Source organism: Pangasianodon hypophthalmus, chromosome 22 (genome assembly GCF_027358585.1).
Source record: "Pangasianodon hypophthalmus isolate fPanHyp1 chromosome 22, fPanHyp1.pri, whole genome shotgun sequence".
Lineage (NCBI taxonomy): Eukaryota > Metazoa > Chordata > Actinopteri > Siluriformes > Pangasiidae > Pangasianodon > Pangasianodon hypophthalmus.
In genome coordinates this window covers 15,325,021-15,351,657 of record NC_069731.1, presented here as the reverse complement: position 1 = coordinate 15,351,657, position 26,637 = coordinate 15,325,021, and the positions used below count along the sequence as shown (strand labels likewise).

Genomic DNA, 26,637 nt, shown 5'->3' with positions numbered 1-26,637 from the left:
CGAAAATATGCAATTTAAAGTAAGTCTCTGTGCCAAATAATTACTAAATTATTAATAAAATACTGTATGTAAGGCATGATATTTCATGGCACAGGTGCCATCAAAGACGTTTTCTCTTTCCTTCCTTATTTTTTTCCTTTCTGTCATTCTGTTATTCATGTTCAATAATGAACATTAACTAACTGATATGTTTTTTAAAGTATTTTTTAGAGAAAAAATAAAATAAAAATATACAGGTGCTAGATGCTTAATGTTATAAAATCAGAGATATGGCATATATATAATTCCTCTGTCTTTTATAAATGTCACATTATTTTTATTGAGGTGTCTTCACAACTATTATAAAAGCAACTGCAAGAATGAATTTTGTTTAACAATGTGATGTGATAACCAGAGGATTTGTTTTTGCCATATTTGCAGTATGTAAATGATGTAATTAAAATGAAATCCAAAGACCTTGTTCATAGAAGTTATTTAAGTGCTCTACTGTTCTTGACAGTTGTTCTACAACGTGAGTGCAAACGCAAAGGCCGATATTGAGTTTCAGAATGTTGACGATGTGATTAAAGAGAGCAGGTGCTATGTCCGACAAAATAATAAGGGATCTTTATGAAGGACAGAAGTGTCCGCTAACACCACTAAAGCTAAAAACAGACATACAGATGAGTAGATAAACATCAGTGGGTTTCAGTTACATAGAAATGAACCATTTCAGTTTGCCATTTTATTTGTAATAATGATTCACACCTGTATTTGGATTGATATTCTTCATAAATATCACAATGAAAAATAAATGTGACATTTAACCAATGGATGTAAAGTAAATAACCTTTAACCCCACCAGGTTCAGCAGGAGTCAAATGCCAGAGGATCTGAGAAATCTATAATCAAGATCTAAAACACACACACATACATGCGGGGGTCAAAGCAAGAACATACACGACTTGGAATAAGAACTGTGAAAAAAATAGAAAACAAGAAACAAGCCACAATAGCAAATCCTGGTCAACATCCAAATATTCAACATCCAAATCACTGAGCTATAAGGAGGGCTCTGTTGAAGGACATGAGCTTCCATGCTGCACACTCTCATCTCTAGAATCAGTGATTTCAGCACAGTCAAGAGATCATTCACACGAGCCTTAAACAGTGTAGCACTGAAGCTGTAAATGTATTTTGTAGCGCGTATATGGCTGTTAATTGAATCGTGGTTTGATACATTATCATGTTGTTTAGCAGAATTTCACTGCACTAATAAAACAACCTAAAAATAACGATGTTCTAAATTAATTTTTAATTATGGGAAAGACAACATGTGAGCTAGTCGACAATAACACCTCCCACACACGGTGATAACTGTGATGCAAAGGTGTTCGAGATTTTCCTCCTTATAGGTTTCATAATGAACAAATACTCACATAAGTATTCAGTCAGGAAGCAATCGGATTCTAGAATTGCACTGAGGATTCTAGAGCTGCAATAAGGAATCTAGAACTGTACAGAGCATTCTAGATTCACTCTGGGTTAATGAACGGCACAACAATTTTAAAGACTTCACCATAAAAATTCTAGCGCTTTTACAGTGCTTGCAGTACTAAGGCTTGTGCAGCTGCATAGAGGATTTCACACTGACAACCATTACAGTGAGATTTTCTAGAGCAGAAGTGTTTAGAGTATGCTGAGTATTCTAGAACCACACCGAGGATACTCAGAATTTTAAAAATGCTGTAAGGATTCTAGAACCTTCAGACTGGGATTTTGTAACCACAGTGAGGGTTATCGAGCTGCATTCAGAAATTTAAAAGCATCATGATAGGAACTCTAGAGCATTTATACTGAGTTTTCTAGGGCTGCATTCAGGATTTTACACACCATACTGAGGATTCTAGAATTGTACTGAGGATTGCTCCACAGAAGATTTCACACTGACACCCTTTACAGTGAGGTGGCTAGCACCACGATAAGGGTTCTGGAATGACACTGAGGATTCTAGAGCCACACAGAGAACTCCAGAACCACAATGAGGATTCTAGAATGACACCAATGAATCTAAAGCCAAACTGAAGATAACCTATAACCTCAATGAGAATTCTACCATGACAGTGAGAATTCTAGAGGCACAGTAAGGAGTCTAGAACCACACTGATGATTTTACAATGATCCTAAGATTTCTAGAGCCACAATGAGGGTTCTAGAATGAAATTTGAGGATTCTACAATGAGACTGGGAATTCTAGAGGTACACCGAAGATTCTAGAACCACACCATTGATTGTTCGATGACACTGATTGTTCTAGAGACACACTGAGGTTTCTAAAACTACAATGATGCTTCTACAATGGCACTGTGAATTCTAGAGATGCACTGAGGAATCTAGAACCACAATGACAGTGAGGATTCTAGAACCACACAAGAGAAATCTAGAGCCACAATGAGGATTCTAGATGGCATCTAGGATTCTACAATGACACTGGGAATTCTAGAGGTACACCAAATATTCTAGAACCACACCACTGATTGTACAATGACACTGAGTGTTCTAGAGACACACTGAGGTTTCCAGAACTACACTGATGATTCTACAATGGCACTGTGAATTCTAAAGATGCACTGAGGAATCTAGAACCACAATAAAGTTTCCACAATGACAGTGAGGATTCTAAAGCCACACAAGAGGAGTCTAGAGCCACAATGAGGATTTTAGAATGACACTGAAGACTCTAGAGCCACACAGAGAAATCTAGAGCCACAATGAGGATTCTAGAATGACACAGACGATAGTAGAGACAAACTGAAGACTCTATGACCACAATGAGAGTTCTACTGTGCAAGTGAGTATTCTAGAGGTAGAGAGATCCCTTCTCTGTGTGTGAGTCACTCTTGTTAGAGGCACTGAGAAATCTAGAGCTGCACTGAGGATTCTAGAACAGCAGTGAAATTTCTACAATGACAGCGAGACCTTCTAACGGCGGACAGAGGACTCTAGAGCCAGCCTGAGGTTTCTAGAATGACACTGAGCCACACGAGAGGAGTCTAGAGATACAATGAGTATTCTTTAACCTCAATGAGGATTCTACAGTGACAGTAAGAATTCTAGAGGTGCGCTGAGGATTCAGGAACCACACTCAGGATTCTACAATGCCACTGAGAATTCTAGAGATAAACTTAGCATTCTAGAACCACACTGAGTACTCTAGGACTGCTTTAAGGATTCTAGAACCAAACTGATGATTCAACAATTACACTGAGAATTCTAGACATGCACTGAGAAATCTAGAGCCAATATGATGGTTCTGTAAAGACATAGAGAATACGAGAGATGCATGAGGATTTTAAAAGCATTCTGAGGATTCTAGGATTCTAAGCCTTTAAAACAAGGGTTGTAAAACCTTCACACTGAAGATTCCAGAATATTCACACTGAGCATTCTACAGCTTTTACAGTGAGGATTCTAGAAATATACTAAGAATTATATAACTTTATTCTAGATTTACAAGGATTCTAGAGCTTTTATTCCACAAATATTCAACATATTCGACACAGAAAAACAGATGACAGCATGAAATACACACTGTAGAGTGCAGAGGTTGTAGAAGTTGATGGATGTGTTGTGTGAAGCATCCGTTGCACATGAATCTTGCCCCCAGTAAACACACACACACACACACACATTTCTGGACTGTTTCTATTTTTAGCACCATTGATTGAGGTCTTATTATTATTATAATTTAGCAGAATCAGGGATCAGTTCCTCCTTCCTGCAGATGTTCACTTAAATTATAGTCACTAGGTTGTAAATGTCTGAAAGCCCTACCAGAAACTGTTCATATTTCATCATATTTCTCAGAAACTGATATCTACACACTTGCACACATAGGCATGAGGTTACACACTGCACTGGGACAACACACCTGCACACACACTAATCATTTGTATTGATAACATTTTTTTTTTTTTTTTTTTTTTTTTTAGCTTGAAGGCATAACCAGCTCACTGGGCCAAAATATCACTTGTGTTACACTATGGTTGGTGTTTCTATGGCAACTGCCTACACAAACACACACACACTCAAAAATGTTTCGTAGTCGTGGTAACACTGAGTGGTTCAGCACAAAGTTTATATTTATCTTTATATTTAAACCTAAAATCAATAAAATAAACATTGGCACTACATTCACACATACATATTTTATGAAATTAAAATATACAAAATTATATGCAAAATTATCACACACACACACACACACACACACACAGTTTAGGCCTTGTTCTATTTTTAGCAACATCGATTAAGGTCTTATTATTATAATTTAACAGAATGACAGATCAGTTCCTCCCTCCTGCAGATGTTCACTTCAATTATAGTCAGTAGGGTGCAAAAGCCTGAATGCACTATCAGGAACTGTTTACATTTCATTATATTTTTCAAAAACTGATATGAAATTGTGTTTCTCAAACAAAAGATTCCATCAGTGTGTCTTCACAGAACAGAATGTTTCCACAGCTAATTTTATGTGTAACTTTAAGAGATGCGACATTATATTCTACATTCTAGATCCTGGTGAGTCAGAATTATTGCTGTTTGCTCTACATTAGTGTGCTATATAGTGATCATGATATTTCAGGGTAGGGAAAAGGGATCAAAGCAGTATCTGAGATGATGAATTTGTGGTTCGTTTTTTCATTAAGGCATGGTAACATCTTTAATCGAACTCTAATGTTTTGCACTAAATGGAAATGACAGTCATGGCATGGGACCTCTAATCATTAAACCATTTCAGAACAGCTTACACAGGACAACTGCTGCTTTTAAATGTTTTAAAATCCAGTATGGCCAGCCTTAGCTTTTTTGCTCTTTGTTTTTTTTTTTGTGCTGTTTTGTGATTCTAAAAACGTAATACCACAATGTCTTCTGTTGGCTCAAGGTCAACCCTAACAGATTTAGTGCTTTGGGAAGCTTCACACCTTCACCCCTTTGAACCTTAAAAACATGTGTGTCTAAAGCTTAAGCTTCAAATCAGCAAAGCAGTGCCTATAACAATCAATGTAAATCTTCACACCAGCAAAAACCGTACAGGACTGAAGCATCTTTTCTGCTCAGGACTTTCCCCATGCTGTGCAAATGGTTGGCAGCTATTTTCCACTAAAAATACTAAAAAGTGAGGAGATGTTTATGTAGCATATTTGGAAGGAGTCTCCAGTGTCAGTGTTGTGTAAAAGTCCCAGGTAATAGTCACTGGTAATGTTGTGACTTTAAGTTTCTGTAACATAACATGCTGCATTTTTTTTTTTGTCTTATTACATTCAGGAGATAGTTAAAGAAAGAGAGGCTGGTGAGGGAATTGCTGTTTACAGTTATAACTTGTTTTGCAGACAATCCACAACATTAAATGTAACTATAAATGGATAAAATGTACAATATTTTTAATTTAAAAAATGATCATTTTTTTTAAATTGCTGTGGTTTAAGATGCTGATTATTTTCCCATCACAGCCTGCCCCGAAATGTTCTATGCCTTACTTGACAAAGGCCTTCTCTAAATATGTAGGCAACGATGTTGTAACTAGTTATATGACTATTGTGCAATGTAGTTGAAAGAGCCTACAAGATTCTGAAGCTTGTGGCCGGAAAAGTGTACAAAAGATATCAGATGCGTCTTCGACAGGCTAAGACTAACATAACTGTAGCATTTGTATGATTTGCACAGACAAATCCTGTACCGAGAAAACAATCAGAAACAGAAAAATCCAAACTGACTTATAATGGAGGTAATTGCAAATTGTAATATGATGCATAACTACAAATGTTATGCAAAATGTCTGTTCTTATGTTAGTGTTATCCAACTATCCATCACCTGGAGACAGTAAAATGTCATTTCTGTTACTTACACTTTCCCAAAGGCACAATCACAACTCAGTCATGCACAATCAGACCATATGTTGGTAACGCAACTATGCTGGTAACACATAATAACATATTGCCTCTGAAAATGTAGTCCTACCTTAATTATATTAAGAGTTTAACTGAATAAAAAGTCTCCTACAAAAATACATCTTTCACATAAACATTGATTGACTAATTTCAACAACTGCCCTAAGGCAGTTTTTTTAATACTAGGTGAGTTTTGCGTGAACAAGTGATACGTTCTTCCATCAGTTCAGAAGAACATGACCAAATTCTTGTTTTTGGTAATCGTTCATACACTACAGATGCAGTAAACAGAGATTAAGCTGAAAATGCTGGAGTATTCCTTTAAATTGCATATTTAAGAACCGCTGAGAAATGAAGTGTGGAACACTGTGTGATTGAGACAGAGCCGATGACTGTTGCGCTTACACTGAGAACTGGATATAATGTTTTGCGACACTATATCAAGTAAAGGCAAATAAAGGGTATGTGCATTGAGACACAATGCATAAGTCACTGGGACACATTATATTCGCTGTATAGCAATTCAAAATGTATGTATGTGTGTGTGTGTGTGTGTGTGTGTGTTGGCTATAGTTGAACTGCTCGCTCTGATGTGCTTCTATTTCTCTCCACACTGTGGTGCAGCTTCACTCTGTCACTCTCTCTCTCTCTCTCTCTCTCTCTTTCTTTCTCTTTCTCTCTTTCTCTCTCTCACACACCCCCTCCCTCACACACTCACTCATACACACATACACACACGCTCACACACACACACAGACTCTCTCTCTGTCAGCAGATGGACGCAGCTTTGCTCTGGTGCACACTCTTTTTTTTCTCGTTGTGTTGCAGCTCAAACGTTTCTCTTTAATGGAGATTTGCACGGATAAGCACTGAAGATTAATCTGCTCTAGGAAAACATCCCTTCTTCCTTTCTCTCTCTCTATCTCTCTATCTATTTCTCTATCTATCCTTCTCTCTTAGCTGCTTGTGTGAAAGACGGTTTGCATGCCAAAGCTGCTTTACTTCAGAAAGGTAAGATCACACACACACACACACACACACACACACACATGTTGCTATATATCCTCTGTAGCTGCACAATAATGACACTGATGAAGCTTCATGTGAATCTGTCATGATGTTCAGATTGAAAAAGAGTTACTGCATCTTTTCTGTTGTTTTATTTAAGACTCAAAGTGTGAGTGTGATTGTAAAATGTTAATATTATCAGATACCCTGTGTGTTCAGCTAGTTAAGAAGAGCAACAGTTTGCATCAATGCTGCTGTAGGACATTAATTACAAGCTGTACATTCAATTGAAATGATCATAAATAGTGTTGACTTAACACCTTTAGTACTGGATTAACTCATATCATTGAATTAAATCTTAGAATGCTTACAGAACTTGATGAAACTCCTACAGTGTTAATTTACTGAATGAAACATCTATGGTGTTGAATTAACCCTTGTAGTGCTTATTAAAATCTATTACATGAATCAATTCCTACAGACTTGAAATAACACATACAATGCTGAATGAACTCGCTTTCAACGTATATCTTCAGATTTAAATCAAATCAGTTAATAATGAATAAATTAGCACATGGGGAATTGAATTAATGCCAGCATAATATAATTAATTAACAGCGATGTTAATTATCCCCATAAACCAGACTATTATTTCTCTGAAAGGAGTATAACCATACACCGAATGGCTTTCTGGTCATAAAAGATGTCCAAACGTCCTCCAAAGAACCCTTGAGGAACCTTTTTTTCTAAGACTGTAATTAATGAATAATTCATAGTACTTACTGAACAATGTTTTAAGACAAATAATTAAAAAATAGACATCCTTAGATAGACACCCACACTGCTGATTCAATTCTAACTTGAATTAAAATGCATGGTGTTTGATTAAGTTATATAATGTTAATTATCCCATAAACCCTAAAGAACCCATTGCTAGGTCCAGACTTACTGTAGATTTCTCTGAAAGCATTAGAACCACAGAATGACAAATGGTTTCCCTTTCATAAAAGCTTCCAAATATAAGAAAGTGTATACTCAACTATTTTAGTAAAGCTGGAACTGTTATTCATCCAAAGAATCCCAGAGGAACCTTTTTTTCTTAAAGATAGTAGTATATTCATAATTCATAGTAGTTCTTGAATAATTCATAGTAGTAAAAATAAGCTTTAATGGAGTTAACAGTGATGAATTTACTTGTATAGCATTAACACCATGGTGTTGAGGTGTTGAAATAACACATATATCGATGAGATGAATTAATACCCAAGAGTTTAACACCTACTGCAGCCAATTAACTGTAATATTAATGAGATTGATTAGAATGTTAAATAAATGAACTTTTATGTTACACTCATAATAAAACAAATGAATGATTTTTCCTGTATGCTTTTGTGTTCCCTCCTTCATTAAGAGATATTTCAAAATACAAATACACAAATGTGGCCACAATTCTATGAGGCTTTTAAGCCTACTGATTATTTAATTATTTATTTACTATAGAGTCATATAATTTATATGATATTAAATTCATTATTATTACTTTCCTAACATAGAATTCTATAAAGGTTCATGCCTTAGAAAGGCAGATTACTGTAGTGGATAAAATAAATGCAGAAGTCACATAATGCTTGCTATTTAGTCCTGACGATCCAATCCGATTGGCTGATTAAAATCGTCTACCAATGCAGTGTCTTCACCTGCTAGTCCATACCTGCACAGCTAGCTAAAGTTTCACTCAGTTGTCGATAGAGTGTGTGTTTGAATCTTGAGGCTCCTTGGGACGCAGCGTGAGCTGCAGTGTGAAATGAATGGTTTCCGGGTTTGGTAGCTAGCGTGTGATCTAGCTAGTGGTTGGGAACTGGCCATAACTAAACTGAATTTAAAAAAAGTATTGAATGAATTACTTAAAATAGAAAATCCTAATGCTGAGTATCTATGATATAAATATTATTATGGATTTATGTATACAGTATATGTTCTTTTTCATGAAGGGAGTTGCATTATTAGCCATATTTTTTAAGGAACTTTGGCAGGTGGTACTTTTTAAGATTTGTTGTCATCTTAAATAATACATTTTATCCCAGTGGCTAGCAAGTGGATACTGGAAAAACTATGATACTTTAGCTAGTATATTTTAATCAGGGAAAAGTGTATTGACAAATGCAAAGTGTAATTCACTTACGATTTATAAATACACTCAAACAAAAGTCAAACGGATGGTTTTATTACACAGTGTTTGTTGAAATCTTCATAGAACACTGATTCTGTGAATGGATTTATGGAATTACCTTCACTGAGAAGGACATGTGAGGTTGCCCTCAAATTCCTTCCAAATCGGACAGACTTTTTCTCAGGAGTGCACAAATGCTGCCTACCTAGGGAGCTGCCTAGTGATTGGAACACAATGTTTGTGTGTAAGTAACAGCTACAGATTGAAATGAAACTCTTTACTGCTCCATTAACACCTAGCTTGTTTATTTTGTCCTAATTAGCGTGTATAAAGCCTGCGTATACTAGAAACTCAGTGGTCTTTTTAGCAGGTAAGCTTAACACTTTATAGCTGTGCACTTGTGTCCTGTCATGGCAGCGCATGTCACTGCTGTGCTGTGAATGGTCAACAACCCAAATAATATTTGGCCAGCGGTTGTCCAGTGGTGGTCTCTTTCCATAAATTGTGCAAAGTAATCCATGAGCTAGTCAGTAATCGTGAAGTGTGCCTGAAGAAATGGCCACAGAACACATGTACTAATTCTATATTGGGTCCATTGGTGCCAGTGGAGTGACATTTTTATGTTTTTTTAAGATCCCTTCAAAAATAATACTGGTGACAAATCTAGCAACTAATTAAGCAGATGTTAGTGACTATCTTGCACTCGATACAGCTCTCCAGCTCACATCACAGTTGCTGGTTATACGAGTTGAGAGAGCAGGATTGGTTGAATAACCACCAGTGTACAAAGCCTGACTGATTCACACTTGCGTGAACTGATGTTCCCAGCAACCAATCACTGATCACCATTGTTTCCCAATGACCAATCACCATTGTCTCCCAATGTCCAATCACTGATCACCATTGTTTCTCAATGGCCAATCACTGATCATCATTGTCTCCCAATGACCAATCACTGATCACCACTGTCTCCCAATGACCAATCACTGATCACCATTGTTTGTCCCACCCACGCTCTTCTATGTTAGTTGTGTCTATTTCCCGAATATTCACTTCCACTGCTTCTTTTTGTCTACATTCGTAATACATACACTATATGGCCAAAAGTTTGTGGACCCATATGTGCTTGCTGAACATCCCATTCCAGATGTAGTCCCCAGTTTGCTGTTGTAATAACCTCTACTCTCCTGGGAAGGCTTTCCACTAGATTTTGGAGTGTGGCTGTGGGGATTTGTGCTCATTCATCCACAAGAGCATTAGTGAGGTCAGGTACTGATGTCGGCCGTGGAGGTCTGTGATGCAGTCGGTGATCCAATTCATCCCAAGGTTGTTCAGTTGGGTTGAGGTCAGGGCTCTGTGCAGGTCACTCCAGCTCTTCCACTCCAACATTGGCACACCATGTCTTCATGGAGTTCGCTTTGTGCACAGGGGCATTGTCATGCTGGAACAGGTTTGGACCCTTTAGTTCCAGTGAAGGGAAATTGTTATAATGCTACAGCATACAAAGACATCCTAGACAACTGTGTGTTTCCAACTTGCAGCAGTTTGGGAATGGCTGTCATATGGGAGTGATGTTCAGGTGTTCACAAACTTTTATCCATACAGTGTATTCTGTGATGCCATGACCAAAGACGAGTTCTTTCCATGAGAAATAAGTACTACTTGACTATTTTCTATTCTGATAAAAATATATACTATTCTATTCTAAGAATCTTCTGAAAATCTTCCATATTTACGTAACATGTTTTGATATGCAAGTAATCGATTTAATCGTAAAAACAATTCAGTGAATATGCAGTGAATATGCAAATTAATCTATGATGTCATGCGTGCACTATGATGTCATCTGCCACTCTTTGAGCATGCATTAGCTACTTTCCCCTTGAAAAGAGTTGGCAACTGATTGTGTGTTAATTCAGTACACTGTTATTACTTCAATTGTGCCTATAATGAATTGAATTATTAACATTCAGTAAAGTATTTTCACTTTTCTTGCTTTGCAGTCGTGGAGGCGCGCGTGTAAAGAGGATCCAACATAGACTGGATCACTTTTTTCTATCTTTTTTTCCCCATCTTGCTCATCCATGTTTCCTGCTTGGCTGATGGATAACCAGAAGAAAACGACGGAACCTGGTACATAGCTAAGTTTAAATTACGAATTGCACACAGGGAAGAACTGTTTTTAATCTTTTTCTTTCTTTCTTTTTTTTTTTTTTGGAGTGCATGATATGGCGCATCCTAGTCGGTCTAGGGGTTGCACAAGCGAGCTCGCGCTCCTCCGGGTTGATTAGCCGACACTGGATCCCATTCTTATAAGATCTACAACCCAAATCTGCTTTTATTCATTATAAACATTTTTTTTTTTTGAGTGAACCATGGCGGATAAAGTTGGTCTCGGAGTTCCCAAAACAGGCTCGCGCTCATCCACGTCGCTTCCTCCGGAGCCGATCGAGATCATCCGCACCAAAGCCCGCACCAGAAGAGTGCGGATCAACGTGGGAGGTCTGAACCACGAGGTGCTGTGGCGGACACTGGACCGGCTCCCGCGCACGCGGCTGGGGAAGCTGCGCGACTGCAACACGCACGAGTCTCTCATGGAGGTGTGCGACGATTACAGCCTGAACGAGAACGAGTACTTCTTCGACCGGCATCCGGGCGCGTTCACGAGCATCCTGAACTTCTATCGCACTGGGAAGCTGCACATGATGGAGGAGATGTGCGCGCTCTCGTTCGGACAGGAGCTCGATTACTGGGGTATTGATGAGATTTATCTGGAGTCGTGCTGCCAGGCGCGCTATCATCAGAAAAAGGAGCAGATGAACGAGGAGCTGCGGAGGGAAGCGGAGATCCTGCGCGAGAGGGATGGAGAGGGGGAGCTTGACCACTCCTGCTGTCCTGATAAGAGGAAGAAACTGTGGGATCTGCTGGAGAAGCCGAACTCCTCAGTCGCTGCTAAGGTAAGACAGTGTCCCCTTTACCCCGCGCGTGCGTGATCAGCCAGCAAATGTTTGCTTTCCAAACTTATTTAGCTTTATTTAGTGCTGGAGATCTAACAAGTCAGGAAAGCTCATAGCCTCCAGTTGAGCACTGTGCAATCTCCATGCCTAAATCATCACACACTCTCTTCAGCAGAATGTCTGAGTAATAGTCAATGTTGCCAGCACTTTTCAGGGGAAAGTATCTAATGCATGCAAAAAAAAAAAAAAAAAAAGTCTCCAGTTGACCTCATAGACTGATTTGCATATTCATTGCATCATCATCATCATCATCATTTGCATATCAAAACATTTCACATGAAGGAAGATGAAGGAAGACAGAATAGAATAGAGTTTTATTAGAACTTATAGCACAGTGCAGTTGAATGCTTGAATCTGATTGGTCAGATGGTGTGCATTATTATCATGTAACAGTAGTTCCAGCTGTAACGTGAACAAAAGGTTAATATTAATGCGCTCTCTTGGGACACAGGAACACAGGGACTTGTATGCCTGATGCTTCACATGATCTAAGACTAATAATAAACTGATTTTTTAGAAAAAGTGTTTTTGCTGAACAAAGTAAAACGTATAATCATTGATGTGGTGACATTTGTGTGTTTTTATTTTTAGAAGACATTTAAGATTTATAGAAAGAGTCTTAGTTGTAAGTGCTTTGTAAGTCAAAGTTTCTCAGCTCAGAGAGAGAGAGAGAGAGAGAGAGAGAGAGAGACAGAGACAGAGCCTGGTGAGGGAATGACTTTATCACAGCTATAATGTACGTTACACCAAACCGGCATGCATTATATTCATATAACAGCACGGTCTGTTGTGTGTTATTCTTTACATAATAGATTATAACTTCTTTCTTTTGTTATAACACAACAAACTAATTATTTAAGTACTTACAACATACCATAATTTCAATCAAGAGCGCAGGGAAAAAAGCGGCGATAGTGAGTAGTCAGGAAATAGCCATGAAGGAAAACAGTTTTGGCAGGAATAAGTTGTGTTCATTACCTGTAAAATTTTCACATAAGAGTGTCTGCCAAATGACTACAAGTAAATGTAAGTATTAGCTGCGTCCGAAATCACGTACTGTGACAGAACGTCCTGCATTCGATCCAGTTCCTACTGCTCGCTGTTGATACAGTACGTACTGATCAGTATATGTGTGTAGTATGAATACCATCCACCATGTTGAGATTGTCATGTGACCTATGACATCAGAATAACAATAACTTAAAGAGCCTGCCAGATTAGAGCAACTTTTTTTTTCGGGTTTAAACCATCAACAATTTAACTCGGGTTTTGTTAAACAAGTACAGTTTAACCACAAGAAACAATGCGCTGCCTTCCACCATTTTTGATTCTGACAGCTCTTCTTCGCCAGTCCCGTTGCCTTATGGGATAGCGCAGTGTCCATTGTTTCCATACTGCAGGATCTCGGCAGAAGCAGTAGGTCATCCGGGTATTTCTCACCTACTGTTTTATGAATACTGAGAATTCTGACATACTACTCCTTTACTCCGTAATGCTTTTTCATCTAAAAAAGTGTGTGGGTGGAAGAAACAAGGATGACCAGTGATTGGTCGACCGAACCTACTCTCGCAACTGTGATGTGAGCAGGAGAGCCGTATCGAGTGCAGGACAGTCGCTAATGTCTGCTATTCTTTTTAAATAAATAAAATATCTAAATGGATCTACAAATCTATCAGCAATGTTTCATATAATAGCAGGAGTCTGTTATAAAAATTAAATATACAAACCAATTGGAAATATATTATTATCTGAAATACTTGTAACATACACCACTTTCAAACTTCAAACTTGCCACGCCCCCTACCTGAGTCTGATACTCATAGCCCTGCAGTGTCATTTTGACACTTTTTATAGATAACCATGTGCCTTACAGTGTCAGAAACACATACGCTCGACAAGTGACAGATACTACACAACTGGACAAAGCGACAAGGAGCGTGTGTGATGCTTTAGATATGGAGTTTGCACAATGCTTAACTGGAGGCTGCATGTTTTCTTTACTTGTACAATTTACTGAAAAGCAATTTTAGCTGAGTAAGTAGAAAATTATGTACATTTCCTTTTTGGCTGGATCTGTGTGTGTGTGTGTGTGTGTGTGTGTGTGTGTGTTGGGGGGGTGGGGGTGCATTTGTTTTTATTCAGTGCTCTGACCACAAGTGAGGGAACTTTTAGGGAAAGTTTAGGAAACTTGATTTTTTATGACTTGTGTGTTTTTTAGGATTCCTTAAGACAATGCTGCAACATTCTGGAAATATTATGAATGAACTTTATGCATTGTTGCGTTATTGTGCCATAAGGAAGTCTCCATGCAATAACAAAAGTTGTGTGTGCTTGCTTTTTTGATGGAGTTCTTCTGTGGTACCTGTTCTGGAGTCAGCTGTATGTCACTGGATCCTCTGGCAGGTCCAGGTGTACACTTCTGACTTCCCTAACTACATATTTCTTATATATATATATACATATATATATATATATATATATATATATATATATATATATATATATATATATATAAAATATATAAATATTATTCGTTTTATATATATATATATATATATATATATATATATATATATATATATATATAAAATGAATAATATTCTTTATAGTAGATAAATAGTGACACATTTTATGGGGTTAAAGTAACAACTCGCAATGCACCCTACACACAAGATAAGAAGTAAGGTTGTGCGAACTGTTAAAAAATGATGTTTGTTTGTGCAGCATGCCTTTGTGTTTCTCTCAGCTGAGTTTTGTTTGTGTGCGATTAGTATCGGATGATTTAAAAAAAAAAAAAAAATAATGAGTGTGATTTTTGTTTGGAAAATTGATTTACATTAGCAGTGCAGACTTGATTTTGTTGTGACATTTTCAGTGATTTCGCATTTAAAATCAAAAGGTGTGATTAAAGTTTTTGTTTGTTTTTTTGCAAAAATGTAGCTGCATGTAGGAAATATTCTTTGGATTAACTGTATGTTGTTGACTTGTAGATGGACAATAGTGTAATTCTTTTGGTTTTCACCTTCTATAAAATAATACAAACACAACTGGACACAAGGTGATGAACAGCTTTAAGCAATCTTGCATAAACTACAGTTGTACTACAAACTTATATTATTTAACACAACAAAATACTTTTCCTCACATTCTGTTGTTCATTTCTTTGGCTCTAAAATTGCATTAAATATTGTATTATGATATAACATAAATATATATTATTCTTTTGGTTCTCTGTTAACATGTACACACACACACTTACTGATAAAATATAGTCTGAAAGGAGTTGAAAGTATTTTTTGGTATCGACAATAGCCAGTTTTTTATAGAGGATCTCTGCTGAATAACTTCCCACAACAGGTCACATAAATCACATAATACAGTCACATAATACAGTCTCTCTCTCTCTCTCTCTCTCTCTCTCTCTCTCTCAGGAAGATCCTACACACCAACAGGAAAAGTAGAAAGTTTAGCTTATTCAATCTTTTCTTGAATAAATATTTAATTTAATGTTTAGATCATTTCTTGTATTCATATAAACTAATATGAAACAGAGACACAAAAATATACACACTGACCGAGAGGCAGAGAAACGGACATGTGCTGTAGATAGAACAACATTTTGATTGCTGGATTTTTAACCATTTTTGGTGAAAGAATTTTCCCAGAAATGTTAGCATTATGTGGAATGAGCTTTGTGTGGGGGGAAACAAGTATTCAGTTCACTGTGGCAAATGAACTGTGGAAGAAAAGGTTCTTTAGAGAACCAAAAAATGTGGCCTTACTCTAAAAAAACCCTCTTCTGGCAACTTAATTTTTAAGAGTGTAGATAGAGAGGTAGATTGATAGACAGACAGATACACAAGATCACAAAAAAGTCCCTTAGTCTTTTTCTGATTTTCAACTCTCCAGTTTCTGTGAGTCTGTGTCCACTGTAGCCTCAGATTCCTGTTCTTGGCTGACCACAGAGGAACCTGATGTAATCTTCTGCTGTATTAGGCCATCCACTCCAATGTGTTTTGAGATGCTTTTCTGCTCACCACAGTTGTAAAGAGTGGTTATATGAGTTACCATAGTCTACCTGACAGCTATTCTTCTCTGATCTCTCTCATTAACAAGGAGTTTTTGCCTGCAGAACTGCCTTTCCCTGGATGTTCTTTGTTTTTCGCACCATTCTGTGTAAACTCTTGGGGCTCGTGGTATGTGTAAAAATCCCAGGAGATCAGCCATTTCTGAAATACTCAAACCAGCCAGTCTGTCACCAACCATGCCACAGTCAAAGTCACTGAGACCACATTACTAACTGAAGCTCCTGACCTGTATTCATGATTTTATGAACTGCACTGCTGCCACATGATTGGCTGATGAGCTAATTGCATGAATGAGCAGGTGTTTCTAATAAAGTGGCTGGTGAGTGTATAGGTACAGATAAACAAACATTTACGCTTTATTTCATAACATACTCATTTGATTGTTGCTCACAGTAGAGGTGTGCTTGGGAATGTTTTTTTTTTTAATCCCGCTCCCACCTACTCCTGAAGAAATTCTGACCAATCCCGTCCACTCCAGACGCTATTATTTTTCCTTTGTACCTGCCTGCTATCTTTCCTATAGAGCTTCTTGGGATATTTTATGCAAAATATAAAGAAAATTAGTAACTTAAACCACTGTGATTGGTCAGAATAAATAATTTACTCTCTACTACTCTCCTATGTAACATTTCTTTGTCCCACAAGCTTCATATCTGACCGTCCTGTCCTGCGACTTTTTTGATGAGTCCCACAGGTGCTGATGTACACTCACAATGCATTATGGGTAATACACATGTGTTAAATGTTTCTCTTTGTAAAGGAAAAGGCCATACAAATTTTACTAGCATTGAATTAAAGCTTTGCAGTTAGAATAATGCTGAATAACCTTAGCTGATACCACAATTAGCTGATTCCCAGTCTTAGTGATAAATTATAGATTCTTGAATAATAAGGAAAATGCCAGTTTAATGTTTGGTAACTGTGGGAAAAGTGCACTCAGAATTTTGGAGCTGACATCATGTGTAAAAGTGACGATGTACAGTTTCGTCTCCATTAGCCTGAGGAGAGAAATGAATGAAATTCAATCAGTGCTAATTCAGAAGGCGCCTACAGGATGATGTTCTGGATAATATTTCAAATCTGAGTGAGTGTCATGTAAAAAAAAGAAAATAAAGAAATTACCCTCCTGAAGTGTGTCAAAGATGTAAGGCTGTTTGAAATGATGTTTGAAAGTGCACAGAGCAGAATATTGTGATTCATAAATGCCGTATCATGTGTTATTGCAATATTTCATTTCTACCTCCTCACATGGTTCATTTTTGATTTTGGAATTCTGCAGTCATAGTGGACGATGATGATGATGATGATGATGATGATAGGTGCACAACAGACTTCAGTGTGATGAGTGCGGTGATCCTCCCTGACATCCTCTTAAAGCAGGGTTTTGAAAAGTTTTAGCAAGAACAGGATTAAACTGTAAAAAAAAAATCCATGGACAAATTTATTTAATGAACACAATCCAATTATTATGCAAATATTTGGCTCATTATTTAATGTATGTAATTATATTTGATATATTTATTGGAACCATAAAGCTTTAATTCCTTTTAATCCTGAACTCAATAATAAATGTGAATGCATGTATGTATAAATAAGAAAAAAACACTATATCAAAATTATGTATATATATACGTAATAATATATATATATATATATATATATATATATATATATATATATATATATATATATATGTACATATATATATATATATATATATATCACAAATCCCATGGCTATGCTTCATGGGAGAACCGTGGCCTTAAAACCTCTAGCAGCATGCTTTCAAACATTAAGTAATTCTTTGTGATGATAAAGATCTACCACACACTAATCATTTACCATGAGTAGTTTCTATTTATTTAGTACTTAAACACTCTAAAATCTCAGAATGCCTGATCAGAAATGTGTGGGCGTGTCAGACTGCATAATTATTGGAAGTGCCGTTTCCCTGGTAACTTAACTGAGAAGATGGAAAAAATGACAGAAGATGGAAAAAATGACATAGAGGAGCTTCCACGTCACTTTCGCATTCGCACACAAGTCACGAGTAAAAAATGTCGCACTGAGTGCATAAACAAACTCAGTGTATTTTATTAGGGTGAATGCAAATCTCGTTAGCATGGTATGAGTCAAAACATAGGCAGACAGCATTAAACAAAGATAGTCAGATAATCAAAGATAAGCATCATGGAAAAACTAGGCTAGGGTAAAAAAAAAAAAAACAAGGCGGTACAACAGAAAACAAGAAAAAGAACTTAACGATACAGAAATGCATGATAAGACTTCACAACATGGAACACTAACAGCAGGATATACATAGACAAACTAGTTAAGGGTTTTACACAGAACGGGTAAACACATTAGGGTAATCAACCAATGTTGTGACAGGGCAGGACAGAGACAGGACCAAAATCAAAACAAAAGCATATCAGTGACTATGTTTACATGCACGTCAAATTCCATTTAAGGTCTATATTCAGGTTGCAGCCATATTCCGAATACGATGTTTATATGCATACAGGCATTGGAATATTCCTGTAGACATGGTTGTTGTAAGAAGCCCGAGTTGCCATTCCTAAATACCTAGCCTACAGCTAAGCATCTGTTAGCACCCACAATTCCTTGTGGACTGAACATGAATATATCTCTTTTCAGTGGATTTTCTGAATAAGATGTTTACATGCAACAAATTTCCGATTAAAATAGGCATATACAAGGAATGGAATTGGAAATTCAGGAATCAGAATATTGTCACAATCTGAATCAGGCAATCGGATTGTGGCATTTACATGACTCAGTACTAATTAGAATATTGCCAAATTCTCATTAATATCGGAATACTGATGTGCATGTAAACGTAGCCGACGTAAATAAAAGCACATGGCAGGAACCCAAAACAGGAATAAATAACAGTTAGACTGTATTCTGTGTGTGTTTGAAAAAAAAAAAGCTACACTGATTAGAACACCATTGCACTTCAATGGTGCAGAAGTGATGTAAGCATTTCTGATGTAAACTGAGCGTTGTTATCTTTACATTTAATTTAACTACCTGTTATATTTAATACTAGTGGCAGTGTGGTGGCTACAGGTTAATTAAAACACAGGCTTGGCTATTGCAGCACCTAGTACAGCCGTCTAGAGCAGTGGTTCTCAAACCTAGTCCTGGAGTACCACCAAACTGCACATTTTGGTGTTGTCCCTCCTCTAACTCACCTGGTTCACTTGGTGCAACCTAGTTCAGGCTTGTTAATTCCCTGATGAGTGGAATCAGTTAGGTTGGTAGCAGAGAAAACACCAAAATATGCAGGGTGGTGGAACTCCAGGGCCACGATTGAGAAACACTGCTCTAGGGCACAGAGTTTAAGGTCGAAAAGCATGATTTAACAACTCATCATGACCGATTGTAAACTGGTGTGTGAAAATGCTAGCGAGATGCAGGCTCTTATAAGGTAAAGAAGCTGCGAGAAGCATATTGCTAATTCTGAATAGTCTATACAAAATATGGTACTGCCCAACTAAAACAGCTTAGAACAAAATGGCCACCTTCAACAGCGTGTAATAAATCCACAACAGAAGCTACATAACTAATAGTAAGAAACTTAATATAGAGAAGAGACTTAAAAAAACAGACCCTTGAGGATCTCATTCCAGTGATGCTAGCTAGGTTGTGTAGGAAAAGTAGGAAAAACCACTGCATGACAACCCCTCAGTGTACTGCTTATTTAACACCAGATTCAATTGGATACATTATTTACATAGGTTTGCATAGTTTATTTATGATAAAAGACACAAGGGAAATAAAAGGAATGCATAGAAATCATGATATATTATTTAAAAAAAGAGCAACTACTTGAAAGTATTTTAATTTTTTTTTTCTTTTTCTTGTTTTTTTTTTTTTTTAGGCAGTCATAAAACAAACTGACAGGCAGAAGAAAGTTCAGAGAGTGTGTGTGTGTGTGTGTGTGTATGTGTGTGTGTGCGCGTGTGAGTGAGTGTGTGTGACCCATCAGGCATGCTATCATGTTGCATTTTGTCAGAGGAGCTGTCCAAACATTGCAAAGACACACACACACAGACAGACACTAATGTTGTCATTTCTAACATGTGTAGCAGATGACATAATATGATGACATATGAAGTCATCATTTTGGATTAGCCTAATTGTAGTACATGTGTGTGTGAGGGTACTCTAGCTGTGCTCTTGGGAAAATGCGTTACTTTAGTTTGGTGTTAACATAACACTGACATGGACCGTGTAAATTTCCAGAGTATGAAGTTTGTAGAGAAGGAGGACTTTTGTAATGGAAGTTATTGTTGTGTGTGTGTGTGTGTGTGTGTGTGTATCTAAATATGTAGAAAGTAGAACTATTTTATATTCCCATAATTATGATGTTTAGGTTTAAGCCATCACATTTTTTCAAAGCCACAAGAATCTCAAGTCTATTTCTCTATAGCAACAGCTAGTAAAGCCAACTCTGATGTCATCAGTGTCATGGCCATTGCTATTAAAGAGTTTATATATAGATCTCACTAGACCAGGGTCATTTAACTGTGGTGGCAGGTGGGCACAAGCAAACACACATGAACGTGCACACACACACACACACACACACATACACACTCATGGGGCAGACGGACCAGTCAGTTTAACCCTCTTATAAATGAAGGCCATAAATATATGAAATAAATAAAGTAATAAATAAAGGCCACTGGTGCTATGTGGGAATACATCCAGGGTGGGACGCCAGTTCATTGCAGGGCTTTATGCACACACTCATTCATACCTATTGGCAATTTAATTTTAATTTAGTTTTTGGGAGGAAACTGGAGAACCCATAAGAAACCCCTGCAGACACGGGGAGAACATGCAAACCTCCACACAGGTATAACCCCGAGATTTTAACCCCAGACCCTAGAGCTGTAAGACACCAACACTAACTGCTACACCACCATGCCACCCTAATACTTATTCATACTTAGTAATTATTCTTATTTATTATATTAATTGAGTAGTTTGTTGGGCCGTGGAAACATTATAAAGAGCCTGCAGGAACTGATAAACCATACCGTAAATTTTATAGTGTAGAGCAGGGGCGTCAGACTGCAGTCCAAGAGTTCCACAGCATTGCAGAGTTTAGCATTCTGCCTCATTTAACATACCTGATTCAGCTCATCGGTTAATGCGCAAGACCTTCACGGTGTGTTACGCAAATCTCTGCAGTGTTGTGGCCCCTTTCTGGACCTGAGTTTGACATGCGCACTGAATGATCACAGTTAAAACAACAGACATATATACATGGTGTCCGAAAGGGCAGGAGAAGTACGTATACCTAATTTTGTATTTATTATTTACAACATATTCTCTACATGTTCACTTTTAAGCTCTAAGCATTTCCTCAGCTGCTGTATCATGTTTTTGCTGATTTTGCTCAACGTATTCGAATCAACATATTTCCTCAACATATTCCCAGAGATTCCTGAATTTTCGGACACCCTGTATACTGTAAATGTGTGGCGGTCTGGGAAAACCCATCACATGTCTCGGCACTGCAGTGACACTGACATAGTACTGTGTGTGTGGTGTTGGTGTGAGTGTATCAGATGCAGCAGGGTTGAGATTTTGAAACATCATAAAGTCAGTTCTGGTTTTTGAACAGTCCACCAATCAGAAATCTCCAGCTAACAGCAGTGCTGTGGCTCAGAAACTGACACTGATGAAGGATAATAAAGTGACATGTAAGAAAACCCAACACCACTGTGCCTATTACACACCAGTGTCACCGAAAGTGGTCCTACACCCAAGTAAAATCCACTCAGTGGTGGTCTTTTTCCATTGATAGACATCTTGGAGATAGATAACAAACTACAGAGAACAACAGATGGGCTGGAGTCTGTAATATATGGTAATTTGACCTGCTAAAATGTCCACTGAATGTAACTATAAGCTAGTTGTACCTAATAAACTGGCAACTCAGTGTATGTATTTACCTCATTTGTGGTTCTTCTGCACATATCACTCTTTATAATCAATACCACACGGTTTAGCTTTATAAACCTAGACATAAATTACAGGAATAAATTCCTCCTGAGGCAATTTAACCACCAGGGCTAACAAACACCAGCGCAGATCTATAACCAGCAACACTCTTTATCCAGAACACACACCTTGCTGTGATTTAGAAAAGGAAGTGTGCGTGTGTGTGTATGTGTGAACAAGTCGATTCCTTAAATGCATTCAGGATTTAATTAGCTTCCTTCCTTCTTCCTTTTTCAATTCCTTCCTTCCTTCCTTCCTTCCTGTCGGAGTGAGTTACAGTTTGTCTCTGCTGTAGCCTGACTCTGGTTACACACTGGTAGGTAAACTTGCTTCTCGTATGAGCTTCTTAAGCAGAAAGGTCCTGCATTCTCTTAAATAGTTAATTACAAATATCTTATTTATTTTATATTGTATATATTATTTAATTATTTTAAAAAAGTCACAGATTTTTAGTCTGTTTCTCCCCATTAATCACCCTTTATTTTTGCTTTACTTTCTTTTTTTGTATCATTTTCCTTGTTGTTTACTATATTACTATATTGACAGTAATTTCAATAATTTCAATAATTTATTAAGAATATATCTATTTTTCTATTGATATTTACTCATTACAAAATAGCTACAGAAATAGGGCAAAACTGTGATGAAAACATGAAATTATGGTACTGAATCTAATTGAATGCAATATTTAATGTTTATGATAATCTAATATTTAAGATAACATGAGATAACATTTTTAAATGTAGTAATAGGTCTCAAAATAAATAAGACATACAGTAAATCCAAAAATAAGTGACAGAAATATTACAAGTATTTATAATTTAAAAAGATGAAATAAAACTACGTAATACACAAAAAGAGATTTTTTTTTATTAAGATACTAAATTTCTAAACAATTCCCCCTTTGATTTGTGTCTCTTTTTCTCCTGCATGTGTTACTGGAGTTGTATAACATTTTCACTCAGAGGCCCAATCAGTGCAGATGTTGTGTCATAAATCCTCTCCACTCACTTTCATGGTCAGATATAAATCTAAAGATTATGAAGAGAGTCGTATTTTTTTTTTTTTTTTAGATCCTCTTTAGCGAAGAAGATGTGCATGAAATATGATTGCGGTTGTTCAGTGTAATAAAATACACGTACAGCTGTGTTTGTCTGTGCATTTTCAGGACGTCTTAAACAATACAACTATAACTCCGTAAAAGCACACAGGCTCTTTACACAGCAGACCTGCCTTTATTCATCATTTCCATTTGAAAATCACTCAACACTTGACGCAGCTAGCAGCTTCAGATCATTCCCAGTCAAATAGTGATTCATCTAGTTTTGCTAAATAAATAAATAAATAAATAAATAAATAAAGTTTTTTTTTCTTGTTTCTGAAGACATTCTCAAATAATTAATTTTTTTTAAGTTTTTTTTTTTTCAAAATATTAAATTAGCTATACAAATTCATGAACCTTATAATTAAGAGAATCAAAATATTGCTGTTCAGAAGAAAAAAAAACCCAAAGCTGTATTTCAGAAACAGCAGGATGATCCATCCTAACTGAGAGCTTTTTCTACATGACTTACTCTCAGTAATGAGAGTCACACCAGGATACTGCTGTAGTAATGGGCTGTAAAATGATGGCAAAATAATCACAGTAATGTCACGATCTACCTGAGTGAATTAGTGTAAATGGACCAGCAATGTGATTAAAGGTTAGCTCAGTGGCTTAAATCATATCAGCTTGCGCTGTTGTGTCCGTCACAGGGGGCAAGCAAGTGCAAAAATGTTTCAGCTCTTTGCTGAATCAACCCAGGATAAGCAGTTAGGTCTAGTTAATTACAGCATGTTCTTAGTAGCACATCGCCCAGTTTACAGCTCCATTTTATATGCTATTGATATTGGGGCTTTAAAGGGCTCTGGTAGTTCAGTGGTTAATGCACTGGACTACTAAAGTCATAAGTTCAAATCCTGCCACTGCTGGACCCTTGAGCATGGCCCTTAACCCTTAACTGCTCAGTTAAAAAAATTAGCTAATTAGCAAAGGATTTTAAAGCTGTATTCATAAATGTTCACATTTTTTACTGCTAATGCTAGACAGCAGACTAACGTGAGCTAACCTGACAGAAAGGATTTTTAAGGTGCATTCATAAATGTTCATATTTTTCACTGCTAATGTTTAGATAGCTGGCTAACATGAGCTAAACTGACAGAAAGGATTTCTAAATCTTATTCATATGTTCAAATTTTTCATTGCTAATGCTAGACAGCTGGTTAACATGAGCTAACCTGACAGGATTTTAAAATCATATTCATATGTTCATATTCTATGCTGCTAATGCTAGATAGCTGGCTAACATGAGCTAAACTGACAGAAAGGATTTTTAAATCATATTCATATGTTCATATTCTTTGCTGCTAACACTAGATAGCTGACTAACATGAGATAAACTGACAGAACGGCTTTTTAAATCATATTCATATGTTCATATTCTTCACTGCTAATGCTAGGCAGCTGGCTAAGATGAGCTAGCCTGACAGGATTTCAGACAGGATTTTTATTTTTTTTATTTTTATTGATGTTAATAATGTTCACTCCATACCAACAGTAACCAACAAACTAACACGCTTTTTGAGTGGATTTTAAAATATTCATAAATAGTTCTAATCTTCATTGATAATGCTAGCTAGTGGATTAACCTAAGCTAAATAGACAGGAAACATCTTTAAGTGTGCAAAAAAAGGTGTGTTTGGTTATTTAGGCTAGTAGTTCTCAATGTGGGGTCCAGGAGACATAGCCAGGGGGTCTGTTTTTTTTTTTTTTTTTTTTTTATCTAGTTACAGTGGTGGCAACCATTACTGAAAAGTGAGTATATTTATTATTACTGTGTTATTGTTGAGCTATACTTATTGCTGCTACAATGCAAAATAGTTCGCAGTTTACAGCCCATGTTTTGTATATTTTCTGTCCTGTAAATTCACTGTCCTGTGTATCTATTTTTCTGTTTTATGTCTTTATTGTCCTGCACTCGTCTCACACTGTGGTGTAGTGCACTTGATGTAGTCTTGCGTACTGTTCTGTGTTGCTCCTGGAGAAATGAAATTTCGTTCTGATGTATACTAGCTATATAGAGGAATAACAGTAAAAACCACTTGACTTGAATTATAGTTATTAGCCCATGTGGCTGGTTACATGAACAAGTTTAATCCAAACCTCAATAACTCAAAAACAAGTAGGCCTATAAATGGTGTCAGCTTGGACCTAATAACATTTTGAATGAAATTGTTTCCTGTGCATGGAAAGTTCTGTAATAAAAAAAACTGTGGCTCCAGTAAATAGCCATAAGGGGACCATGGAATTTATATAAAAAGTTTGAACCCCAGGTTTAGCCAGCGGGCAGTTCTTGGGCATACAGAGTAACAAAGTCTTACAGCTTCTTTGAACATACTCTGAAGTCTGGCTTGTGAGACTACTTGATCGCTTGGGACACAACCTTTCTTTTCTGTTGAACAAGGCAGGCGGTGCCTCCTCCTTGATTTGCTCCATTGAAACCCCGTGACATTTCAGATTTGCTGGTTTAATTACCTCACAGTTAGTGAAGAAATCAATGACTCCGGTAATTACAAAAGCTATGAGTGAAGCTGAACACGTTCACGGGTGCACTTGACATACGTGCTTCACGGTTAGTGCTTTATTTTAATAACCTCTTATTTCTGTGTATAAGGGTCACTACAGGAAAGTCACTTGGGAGTGTTGGTGTATTGTAGCTTTCATGGAGTGGCAGATTCAAATAGAGGGAGAAAAAAACACAAGTAGCTTTGTACACCCTATGTAATGCATGCAGTAACTGTGATTAAATGTTTTTAAACTGGAATAAGATGTAATCCCCATTAAAACTATTCTGACAAGTACAATTTTTTTTAAAAAAGCAAGTGTTTCTCGACACATTTGACATGAAACATCACACTATGATGATGGATAATTCTTCATCACTTCATCACTCTCATCCCTTGCTGTTTTTTTTTATTCCAAAACCTGCCCTAACATCACTCATCTTTTTCAGTCTAATAGCTAACATTGCCACTTTTTGTCTTGGATCATGGCCTCCAGATCCACTGCAACCCTGATCAGGATAAAGCGGTTACTGAAAATGAGTGAGTGTATTTGTAAGGTTGTAGTACAAGGGGTCAATAGAGTGAAGTCAGCACCTAACACTGGAGGTGTTAAGATACTGTCGTGTATGAGAAAAAACACAAAATGAGTTAGGGAGTGACAGCGAGTCTGACTCTGAGAAATAAATGGTTCGGAGTTAGCCGGCCAAGCGGGATTAATCTGCCAATATTGGGGAAAATGTGAAGAGAAGAGCTGAAGCGTAGACAGAAAGAGAGCGCA

At 37.0% G+C, this 26,637-nt stretch overlaps 1 protein-coding gene across 1 annotated transcript in view; it reads left to right on the top strand.

The window, feature by feature from the left end:
* The first annotated feature begins 6,668 nt into the window (after positions 1-6,668).
* Positions 6,669-26,637, top strand: part of kcnb2b (potassium voltage-gated channel subfamily B member 2b) — a 108,153-nt gene continuing 88,184 nt past the window's right edge. Inside the window, exons 1-2 of the mRNA XM_026937904.3 lie at positions 6,669-6,942; positions 11,113-12,066. Of these exons, the coding sequence (XP_026793705.2) occupies positions 11,485-12,066 (582 nt within the window). The 5' untranslated portion in view covers positions 6,669-6,942; positions 11,113-11,484. The remainder of the gene's footprint in view (positions 6,943-11,112; positions 12,067-26,637) is intronic.